The sequence below is a fragment of the Camelus ferus genome, chromosome 4, assembly GCF_009834535.1.
Source record: "Camelus ferus isolate YT-003-E chromosome 4, BCGSAC_Cfer_1.0, whole genome shotgun sequence".
Taxonomy (NCBI): Eukaryota; Metazoa; Chordata; class Mammalia; order Artiodactyla; family Camelidae; genus Camelus; species Camelus ferus.
Window position 1 is genome coordinate 20,332,966 of NC_045699.1, and position 12,567 is coordinate 20,345,532.

General features: G+C 33.7%; 1 protein-coding gene across 4 annotated transcripts in view; it reads right to left on the minus strand.

Annotated features, from left to right (window-relative positions):
* The window catches only part of CNTLN (centlein), a 247,841-nt gene that overhangs the window by 30,400 nt on the left and 204,874 nt on the right, over window positions 1-12,567 (minus strand). For all 4 annotated transcript variants that reach the window (XR_004319147.1, XR_004319146.1, XM_032477635.1 and 1 more), the window contains exons 20-23: window positions 12,252-12,349; window positions 10,624-10,750; window positions 8,972-9,109; window positions 8,204-8,389 (exon numbers count right to left, since the gene is read on the minus strand). Coding sequence is in view for 2 of the 4 variants with exons in the window: in XM_032477635.1 (XP_032333526.1) it covers window positions 8,204-8,389; window positions 8,972-9,109; window positions 10,624-10,750; window positions 12,252-12,349 (549 nt within the window). In the remaining 2 variants the exon portion in view is untranslated. The remainder of the gene's footprint in view (window positions 1-8,203; window positions 8,390-8,971; window positions 9,110-10,623; window positions 10,751-12,251; window positions 12,350-12,567) is intronic.

Sequence of the window (12,567 nt, forward strand, 5' to 3'; positions counted from 1 at the left end):
TTAAGAAACTTCAGCTACACCGTGGAGCAAAAAACCTGAGAATAACTGCACAAAAAGAAAAAATAGGACAGCTTCATTTTGTCTGCATCATCCCATCCACCAGGGCGGCACTGCTCAGTGCCAAGCAGGAACTCCGCAGTTCAAAAGAGTTCCCTCACTGGGCAAGGTAAAATGAGGCAAGCAACCAGCTTCCCCAGTCTTCCATATCACTGTATGAAGCACCCACCTTGGTTTCACGCCACCCAGAGACTGACAAAGCTGCAACACACAGAGATAGGCTGGCACAAGGAAGAATGCCTGAGGCTACTCCAGTATCAGCTACGCAGCAGAAGCAGTCATGGTTCACAGTGGCCTGCTCTGTCGAAGACCTGAACAGCTTTCACCATGGAAGAAACCAACGGCCAGGATGGCTGCCATGGTCCCCCTGCAGATTTCACCACCGTGCTTCCCCCTCCATAGGTTTTCACCTTCACAGATGCCACCTGCCTGAGTCCCTCCCTACCCCAAACTGGACCCTGCAATCTGCACTGGAAGCCAGCCGGGCCTCTACAGTTGCACAGGGGCAACACACCAGTCCTGATCCCTGCAGCTGATGCCCATGGCTGTGCATGCATTTGGGGCTAACCCTTCGTCAGAGGACCTGCTTGCCACTGGCCTGCCTCCTGGCACTGGTCTCCAGTGACATGCAAGTACCTGTGACGAGACCCTGTAGCCACCACTGTTTGGAGGCCCACATCTGGCCTTGCCTTCTCTCACTGGCCTGTACTGTTGGGCTCACCTGCAGCTAGCCCCTCCGTCTGAGCACCTGCATGGCAACACTCAAATCCTGCAACTGACCTCCACTGCCATGTGGGGCCCCACATAAAGCAAAAATTGCCTATACTAAGCAAAAAGAAAGACATCAAATAAATAATCTAACTGTACACCTCAAGGAACTAGAAAAAGAACAAACTAAGCCCAAAGTTATTAGAAGTAAGCAAATAACAAAGAGCAGAGGAGAAATAAATAGAGACAAAAAAGACAACAGAAAAGATCTGTGAAACTAAGCTACTTTTTGAAGAGGTAAACAAAATGGATAAACTTTAATCTAGACTTAGCAAGACAAAAATAGAAATGAAATTAATAAAATTAGTAATGAAAGAGAAGACATGACAACTGATACTACAGGAATACAAAGAAGCATAAGAGGCTACTATGAACAATTATATGCCAACAAATTGGACAACCCAGAAGAAATAAATAAATGCCTAGAACATACAACCTGCCAAGACTGAATCATGAAGAAACAGAAAATCTGAAACAGACCAATAATGAGTAAGGAGATTAAAGCAGCAATCAAACACTTTCCAACCAAGAAAATCTCATGACTTGATGGCTTTACTGGTGAATTCTAACAAATTCTAACAAATTCTAAAAATTAATGTCAATCCTTCTTATACTCTTCCAAAGAATTGAAAAGGAGAGAATACTTCCAAATTCATTTTATGAGGCCAGCATTAACCTGATATCAAAGCCAGATAAGGAAACTACAAGAAAGGCAAATTACAGGTCAATATCCCTGGTGAATATAGACGCAAAAAATCTGAACAAAAAACTAGCAAACTGATTTCAACAACTCATTAAAAGGACTATATGCCATGATCAAGCTGGATTTATCCCTAGGATGCAAGGATGGGTCAACATACACAAATAAAAAATGTGATATGCTACAATAACAGAATGAAGGATAAAAATCATATGATCATCTCAATAGACACAGAAAAAGCATTGAAAAAAATTTAACATCTTTTTATGATAAAACTTTCAACAAACTTGGTATAGAAGGAACATACCTGAACATAACAGAGACCGTATAATACAAATCAAAGCTAACATCACACTCTATAGTGAAAGGCTGAAAGCTTTTCCTCTAAGATCAGGAAAACAAAAAAGGTGCCCACTCTCACCATTATTTTTCAACATAGCACTAGAAGTCCAAACTAAAGTAATCATGCAAGAAAAAAAAGCATTCTAATCAGAAAGATAGAAGTAGAATTGTCATTGTTTGCTTATGACATGATCTTTTACATAGAAAGCCCTAAGGGTTTCATCAAAAAGCTGTTAGAATTAATCAACAAATTCAATAAAGTTGCAGGATACAAAATCAACAGACAAAAATTAGTTGTGTTTCTATAAATGAACAACAAAACATCTGAAAAAGAAAACGATCCCACTTGTAGTAGCACCCAACACAATAAAATCTTTAATAAATTTAACCAAGGAAATAAAAGATATATACACTGAAAATTATGACACTGAAGAAAGAAACTGAAGAAGACAGAAATAAATAGAACAATATCCTGTGCTTACTGATTGGAAGAATTGAAATTGTTAAAAAGTCCATTCTACCCAAAGCTATCTAGAGATTTCAATGTACACTCTATCAAAGTTCCAATGGCATTTTTGATAGAAATAGGATTTGTATGAAACTTTGTATGAAACTACAAAAGATCCTGAATAGCCAACTGTTCTTAACAACAAAGCTGAAGGCCTCACACTTCCTGATTTCAAACTATCTATAACTCATACAACTCAGTAACAAAAATCCAAATAATCTAATTTTAAAAAGGACCTGAACAGACATTTTTTCCCAAAGAATATTTACAAATGACCAACAAGTACATGAAAAGTGCTCAACCTCACTAATTATCAGGAAAATGCAAATCAAAACCACAAGGTATCACCTCACATCTGTTAGAATGGCTATTATCAAATAGACAAGAGATAATAAATGCTGAGGATGTGGAGAAAAGGGAACTACTGTGCACTATTAGTGGGAATGTAAATTGGTTCAGTCACTATGGAAAACAGTACAGCAGCTCCCCCAAAAATTAAAAACAGAACTACATATAATTCAGCAATTCCACTTTTGATTATGTATCCAAAGGAAATGAAAACAGAACCTCAAAGAGATATATGTACTCTCATGTTCATTGCAGCATTATTTGTAATAGCCAAGACATGAAAACAAATTAAGCATCCATTGATGGATTAATGGATAAGGAAAATATGATGTGTGTATGTATGTATGTATGTATGTGCGTGTATGTGTTTATATGTATGATGGAATATTACTTGACCACAAAAAGGAAATCTTCCAATTTGTGACAATATACATGGATCCTGAGAGCATTAAGCTAAGTGAAATAAATCAGACAGAAAAAGACACTTATCACTTTTATGTGGAATCTTAAAAAGCCAAACTCAGAAAGAGTAGAAAGTGGTTGCCAGGGGCTAAGAGGCTGGAGAAATGAGATGTTGGTGAAGGACGTGTTAACTAGCCTTATTTTGGTAAACAGTTCATAATATATGTGTATCAAATCATCACATTGTACAGCTTAATCTTATACAATGTTACATGTCATATCTCAAGAAAGCTGGGAAAAAAGAACAGAAAAATCATAATTTCATAATTAAGAGAGTAAAACAGTGCCAAAATATTAACATACTAAAAATAAAATTATAATGCTCTACAAATGTTCTCACTAAAGAAGCAAGGAATTTATATGCCCAAAACATACTACTAGATCTTACCAAAGCGAATATATATTGACAATTAAATAATTTAAGCTTCTCGCTAAATGTTGCTCTTTGACTGACATTTATTTATCAGCTAACAAAAACCAGTGAGAAAATGGAATTTGGCGTATGACTCTCACATACAAGCACATTAACAAGCCTATACTATATCAGGGCTCAATCAAACAGAGCAAATACTTCTAGAAATTTCCCTTGTGCGTTTTATTCCATTATTAGGAGAATTCAAAGCCTCAGCTCTGCCATATATCCAGCCCAGATGCTCAAAACACTTGATTTTACCCCAGGGCAAAATTCCATATTCAAGACTAGATCTAGAACAGATGGCCACTCCACCTCTTCTATAATCTGGTTGTGCCCTATGAATAAATGAAAAGACTAAAGGGAACACAGATTCCACAACAGGGCCAGAACAAACATTATTACTATTAATACTACTAATAATATTTATTAAGTACTTTTGTGTATCTGACACCCTAATAAGCTCTGCATAGAATGAGTCCAGGTGATCACAATGTTCCAGGTAGGAACTGTATGTATTCTTTAGCTGTGCTCATTAAGGAATATGCACAGCTCTTGCCTTCACAGAGTTTTCAGTCTGAGCCGTGATTAAGTGTCCAGTACTATTCTTGAAGCAGATGTAAAATCAACTCCTCAAGAATTTAATGAGCCCTATTATGTGGGTAAAATGAATGATAGTGTCCCTGACTTCATATTGGCTATAATCTACTTGAAACAAAAAGGCAAACACAGAGTTCACAGTCATGTGTTAATTTATATGGTACATACCATGATTATTCAGGAAATAAATGATAGCCATACCACCACCACCACCACCACCACCACCACTACTACTAGCTGACACTCAGATAACACGTTAGGTATATCGGGCAGTGCTTGAGCTTCATCTATGTTAATGCATTTAAATTCTCACTTCAGGTATGTTCCATTATTACACTCATTCTATATATAGATGGGGAAACTGAGGCACAGATGATTAAGTCACTTGCCTGAGATAAGAGAACTAGAAACTGGCAGAGTAGGGTCCTTTCCTCTTAACCACAGAGTTAAAAAAGAATTCATGGAAGGGGAAGGCACCAAGCTAAAACTGAAGGATTTAGAGCAAAGAGCAGAGAGGGAAGGGCATGTCAAGAGAGAAGAACTTGAGCAAAGGCAAGACTGAACACAACCTGGGTGAAACCTGAAAAGTAGTGGGGGGAAAAAGATTCCAAACAGGATAGGGTCAAATAATGGAAAGTCCTAAATTTTTAAAGAGGTGGAAGCTTAGCTTTAACACAGTAGTATTTAGGAAGTCACTGATAGTGTGTTGCCTCAGATGGCAACACCTGAGCATTTCTGCCCAGTCCTAGGGCCATACGTGCGAGGAAGAGAAGGATGATGGTAATCTCATTCCCCAGACCCAAATATCCAGCCTTTGCCAGCACTTCAGGTTTGACCAACAGTTTGCTTGTGGCTCTTTATTAGATAAATGAATTAAATGGCAGAAGTAATGCCAGTATCAACTACATATTGGCCCTAAAACACAGTAAAGAAAAGCAACTGCCAAATTACCATCTGAAGTCGTAAGTCGTAAAGGGTGTCATTAAATACCAAACTGATAGATACTTTGTTATATAGAGTCAATCCATAAAAGCAATTTGGGGCTTTAAGAAAAGTGTTTTAAAAACTGTATTAATGCATAATGTCACCTACTTAGCTTGTTAAATGCAGATTATTGGGCCCCACCACAACCAAGATTTTGATTCAATAAATTTGGGGCCCAGAATTATGCATTTTATTTAAATACAATAGAATCTATTGATTTTAATGCAGGCAATCTCAATACCAAACTGAAACAATGTGGAAAAGTTCTAAAAGAGTACTAAAAATACTTTACCCATATATGTCATCATCTCTACTATACAATCTTTAATACATTACTCATATTAAAAAGCCATGAAACCAGGGCAATCCTGAATTTATTAAAACATCTACACTCTATCATTTTGGTGAAAATATGAAGGACTAACATGTCACTCTTGAACAATTTGAGTTAGACATTCACTATCATTAACTATAATTCATATTCTCTGACTTAAAATTTTTATTTTTTAAAAGATAGTTTTTGCTAAACTACTTTATGTGATGAAGTACACACATTACATTATCACGAAGGTCATGAAACATCATCAAGTTTATAATAATCAGGTATCTAATCATAAAATCCATTTTTCTATTTTAAAAACTGCTAGTTATCAATTCTTCTTTTTAAAAAGGACACATTCAAAGTCTGTTTCAGTAAACCCACCGACTTACAGTCAATCTTTAACAGAGGAGGCAAGAATATACAATGGAGAAAAGACAGTCTCTTCAGCAAGTAGCGTTGGGAAAACTGGACAGCAGCATGTAAATTAATGAAGTTAGAATATTCCCTCACACCATACACAAAAGTAAACTCAAAATGGCTTAACAATTTAAATTTAAGACAAGACACTATAAACCTCCTAGAAGAAAATATAGGCAAAACATTTTCTGACATAAATCTTGGCAATGTTCTCCTAGGGCAGTCTACCCAGGCAATAGAAATAAAAGCAAAAATAAACAAATGGGATCTAATTAAACTTACAAGCTATTGCACAGCAAAGGAAACCATAAGCAAAACAAAACAACAACCTATGGAATGGGAGAAAATATTTGCAAATTATGTGACTGACAAAGGCTTAATTTCCAGAATATATAAACAGCTCATACAACTTAACAACAAAAAAACAAACAACCCAATCCAAAAATGGGCAGAAGACCTAAACAAGCAATTCTCCAGTGAAGACATACAAATGGCCAATCGGCATATGAAAAAATGCTCAATATTGCTAATTATCAGAGAAATGCAAATCAAAACCAAAATGTAAATGTAATTAATTTACACCAGTCAGAATGGCCTTTGTTTAAAAGTCCACTAATGATAAATGCTGGAGAGGCTGTGGAGAAAAGGGAACCCTCCTAGACTTTGGTGGGAATACAGTTTGGTGGAGCCACTATGGAAAATAGTATGGAGACTCCTCAAAAAACTGAAAATAGACTTACCATATGATCCAGCAATCCTACTCCTGGGCATGTATCTGGAGGGAACTCAAATTTGAAAAGATACATGCACCCCAATGTTCATAGAAACACTATTTACAATAGCCTAGACATGGAAGCAACCTAAATGTCCACTGACAGAGAACTGGATAAAGAAGTTGTGGTATATTTATACAACGGAATACCACTCTGCCATAAAAAATAAAATAATGCCATTTTCAGCAACATGGATGGACCCGGAGAAGATTATTCTAAGTGAAGCCAGAAAGAGAAAGAAAAATACCATATGATATCACTCATGCATAGAATCTAAAAAAAAGAAAAAAGAAGGCACTAATGACACTTATCTACAAAACAGAAACAGACTCACAGACATAGTAAACAAACTTATGGTTACCAGGTGGAAAGGGGGTGGGAAGGGATAAACTGGGAGTTTAAGATTTGCAAATACTAACTACTATATATAAAATAGATAAGGTTTCTTCCATATAGCACAGAGAACTATATTCAGTATCTTATAGTAACCTACAATGAAAAATATGAAAATGAATAGTATGTATATGTATGACTGAAACATTATGCTGTACACCAGAAATTGACACATTGTAATCTGACTATACTTCAATTAAAAAAGACTATTTCAGGACAAATAATATTAGAATTTGAATAAATTTTATAATTATGTATTTCTAATTTTATATTTTGGCTAACAATGCAACAAATAAAACTCTAAGCTGAATATAAAACAAGAAAAAAAGATTTATGAAGGTAAAATCATGTTGTGGAGGCAGAGAGTAATTAAATAATTAAATGTTGTCCTTGACTTTAAGGAATTCATCATAGTCTATAATTGACAACAGATTTGTTTGCTGATGATAATACAAGGCAGAATGGAAGGCACTAAACAGAGATGTAAACCACGCACAGTGGGCTCAAAGTAGTGGTGCAATCATCAGACTCCCAGCCCTCAGTACCTCCTGTCTCTGAAACCAGAACTGCTCCTCTTTCATTTTTCTGGAAAGGTTAAGGCAGGAATACTGGCCAACTATACAGGGCAGAATTACAGACTAGAGGTCTAAAAATTCCTTATAAAGACCTCCAAATGAAACACCCATTTAGCCTGGTATCCGCCCTTCCCCTACCATCCTCAGCTTTCATGATTCCTTGCGCAGCCTGAGCCCTTCTGGGATTCTTCAGCTGTCAGATAATTTCTAGATGGTACACCCTTTGGAGGCACTTCGGTTTGCCTTCCTTTGTCCTGCTAAATCATTTACCGTTCCTCTACGCATTCCATGTCTTTATAGGGCATAAACTGACATTAAGAAAAGAATATTAATAATAGAGTGGAAAATTTTAAACTCAAGTTATAAAAACAAATCTCTTATAGAGAAATTTTGAACAATGTGGCAAGTAGGGTAGGAGAAGATGCTTTGTGGTTTAGGAAAGCAGAAAGGAACTTCCAAGTACTCCCCATATCTTCTGAAATAGGCCACTGCCTTCACTCCCTGAGGGCAAGTACAAGTTAGTAAAGCACAAAGATTCAAACCTTCACAAATATGGTGAACTCTTCCACTTTGTCATTGGCTAACAGCAATTTCTTCTGTGCACCTTCGAGGGCCTGCTCACTTTGCATCGCTAATCCTTGAAGATGCTTTGACGCCGCTGTTTCAATTTCTGCCATTGCAGATTCAGCCTCATTTATTTTTGATACGAGAAAGGAAAGCCTGATATCCTGCAAAAGACCAGTAATCATAGAATAAAAAAATATTTCTTAAACAGATTTGAAAGTTAGAGATGTCAGGTAAAGAAAGGGTTTCATTACTCTATGTCTTGTATTTATTTTTATTTGAGTAAAATTGACAGTTGTTTTTACTTTCAGTGAATATCCTGAGCATATATTCTCATATATTTATCACTAAAATTAGTTTATGCTTTTTAAAAATAATAAATCATTAAAGGCATGGAAGCTATTTTAGAACAAAAGATCTCATATATCAAATGGAAATATTTAATTATTTTATAAGTTTAGGTGGACCTAAACATTTAATTATATCCACTCACATAAATCCCAATTCTCAACAAGAGTTTTCATTTATTAGAAATTATCAAGGCAAACAAAATGTTTCTCTAATACAGCTCTCCCTTTAATAGTAAACGTATTGTTAGCATTTCATGTAGAGATAGAAATATTCTTTGCAGTTATTGGAAACGTTTAAGTAGCCATAGTAGTTTTGAGGAGAAAAGAATGACAACTTTAAAAATAAAAAGACATTGTTACATTCCATCTCTAAGCTAAAATGTCCTAAAACAATACCTTTTTTTCTAACTCCTCTTTAGTTTTCTGATACATCTGTTCATACTGTGACTTCTCTTTCACAGCAACACTAAGTCTTTGCTTTAGTGAATCAATTGATACCTTCTTATTGGAACACTCTTCAGTTAATGTCTTCACCTATAATAAAAGCATAAAGGTAATTATTGGTAAAAGCATTCTAGTACTACACAGTATTTGTTTCAACAGAAACCAACTGAATGCATGAATAAATCTAGTTGCATTTATTTTTCTCATAAATAGTATCAAATTCAAGTGTAAGGTTTATAAAACTCATGCAATGAATGAGACTAAATCCCTATGAATCCTTAAATCAATAGCAAAACCCCAAAACTACACAACAGCAGGAATATTGGTATGTGTAGACTTTTACCTAATAATATAAAATGAATTTAAACTATATTTCTTTTAATCAAGCAGTAGATGGTTGGTTTTGGTTCTTAAATAAGCCAAATAATGGATAACTCTCACTTATATCCCCTAATGAAAGTAAAACATGTACCTTATAGGATAAAATTAAATCAGTAATACAAAATATGTTGAATACATTTCAAAAAATAGCAGAAGAAATAGTTTTTTTCAGTTTAATGCTACTAAAGATATATGATTACTTACATGAACATTCTAAGACTATATCTGAAATGAGTACAGAAGTTAAAAAATGAGCAAAATTTAAAGGACAGCATTGAAAAAAACCTATAGGAAGTACTTATAATTCATGTGAGTGTATGCAGGAGAAAGAAAGAAAATCTATGCATTTGTCTTGCGTATGAAAATTTCCTCTCTTAAACCCATTTGAGCACTACTTATATTTTTATCTCCAATAAGGAAAATAAGGGAGATGCTCTCTCTGGAGTGGGTGACATTTAGTGAATGCCAAAGCACAAGCTGCTTTATGAGTTGTGTAAATAACACCTTTTAAAATTTTTAAAGAAAAAAAAACCTCTTAGTCAGCAAATTGCTGATTTCTACTTTGGGATCAGATATTGTACAACTGTTTTAAATATGACTCTTTTTGTAAGTACGCTGAATTAAGTGTATACAAGGGGAAAATACATTTCAAAAAAACTGTGTGGGGGAGGGTATAGCTTGAAGTGGTAGAGTGCATGCTTAGCATGCACTAGGTCCTGGCTTCAATCCCCAGCACTTCCTCTTAAAAAAAAAAAAAAAGTAAACAGGTTAAGTAAACCTAATTACCTCCCTCCCCCTCCCCCCAAAATTAAACAAAATTGTGGTGAGAACACATTTCAAAGGACTTCTGAAATTATTATCATATTTCTCATTTAAAATATACACTTCATTCTATCAATATAAACAGTTTTAAATGAAAGAAAATGCTAAATAAAATGGAATTATATATCCCAGAAATGTTGAAAATTTTTAAGATTAAACTTGATTATCTTCTTACAGTATATTTACAAATATAAAGAGAATGTATGGCTGTATTATATATGAGATTTTGAAGTCTTGAATTTTAAAATAATGTACTTTAAGAGCAAATGATGTCATTATATAACAATATACATATTTTATGAATATTTGCTATAAATTATATTAAGATTGAATATTTGAGTTAAGAAAGTAAATACAAGGGGCTATTACTTTTTAGTGTCAGTGAATGCAAAAATTGATACCTTTTTTTCAAGATTTTCTAGCATTTCATTAATACTCTCATTACTTTCCAAATTTACTTTCTGTCGAAATTTCAAGTCTTCTATCAAATGCCTTTTCATGGTTATATCTCTCTCCATTCGAGACATCCTTGAAAGGGAAGAAAAGCATTTTATCAAGAGTGATAGAAAATAGCTTAACATATTATCCAGTGTTACACCTAGTGTTAATTTTTAAATGCTACTTGATATTAATAAAATAATTGTATGGGATAAAATATTGCTCTATTAATATTTTGAGTACTTATAAAATTTATAATCTAATTATGACTTGGTAATTACAATATAATACATATATGCATTAAAACATTAAAAAATGGCTGAACTGAGAAAGATTAATAAAATTTATGAAAACAAAATTATTATATATTTTTGTTAACACTCTTGCATTGCTAAGGAAAATCAAAGTGATATTTAGACATTATCAAAAAGCATAATACTGATAAGAAACAATTCTAATATTTAATAAACAAACACAAAATCTAATAATATCATGTAATTCTAGGTATGTAAATCTAATAATATCACTAAAATTAGGCATGTTATGTTCTAATTTAACATCATATGAAGTAGAATTGACATATCAGTTTAGCTTAAGTTGACAACATTAAGTATAAAATGGTAGATGCAGTAACAATTACTACTATTACTACTATAATAAGAATAACAACAGCTACGTTTATTGAGTGCTTACTATGTGCCAGTCACAGTTACAAGTTCTTTACATGTACTAACTCATTTAATCTTAAGAACTTTATGAGTTAATTCTATTAAATTGAGGCACAGAGCTAGCAGGTAAAGGATTCAAAGAATGTTTCTCTAGAGTCCTCACTAGCAAACAGTGAGTAAAACTACCTTCTTTATCTATAAATAAGCTTAATGATATGCTGCTTAAAAATGAACCAACCTTTTCTGTCTAATAGTTTTATCTATTAATACCACTTTTAAGTGACCTTCAATTCTAATGTTGTATACATGTATTTATACAAAATATAAGTAACTCAAATTATGAATTACTAGAATTCTTTCTAAACTTGTTATCACCTCCAAGCTCTAGAACATCTATAAAAAATATAGAAAGGAAATAATTTTGATTTTATAAGATACATTTTTAACCTCTTTTTAGTATAAACACAAAAAGTACAAACTTTCATAACCCTCTCATTACTTTAAATACAAATACTTTAAAAGAATATAAATGCCACTTTAGCTTTATAAGCTTAAGCATTAAGCCCAATATAAAGATCAATCTATACGTGTATTTTTAGTCAAATAATGACCATATTCTCAAGTTTTTTGTTCATAGTCTTTAGGTTATTAACTGATACTTATTCAAAAGTAAATATGTTTAAGGAAAAAAATCTGACTGTAAACATTCTTACTCTATGTAAAAAATAGTAACTATCTTGCCACCAACCACGCTATATGTAATATTCCGTAAGTTTTCATCTTACGTAGCCTTAAACACGAGCTAAGGAAGTGAAACTTAATTTTTAACGTGTTGGTATTGTTTCTTGGGTGCACTGTTTAGTAGAGTACTTGTTGCCACTAGGTGGCACCAAATACAATGGGTAAAAATACAAAGCACATACTTTTCATGCATTTCCTTTATGTGTTCTTCTTTTGCTAGGAGTTCAAATTTCAGAGACTTCAAGTTTGATGATTGTTTAGTGAGTTCATTAGTTGCATTCTAGATTAAAAATACACATAAATTCAAATGTATCTCTTAATCTTATCCTAAAGCACAAATATAAATGCCATTCTCATGAAGAGTAACAAAATTGCAATAATTATAATTAAAATAAACATGTAAACATTTTAAGATGCTTCATTTTGTATTTTCTAATAGAAATATCAGGACACACTAAAATTTTTATATAAGATGCCAAAATCATGGAGGAACACAAT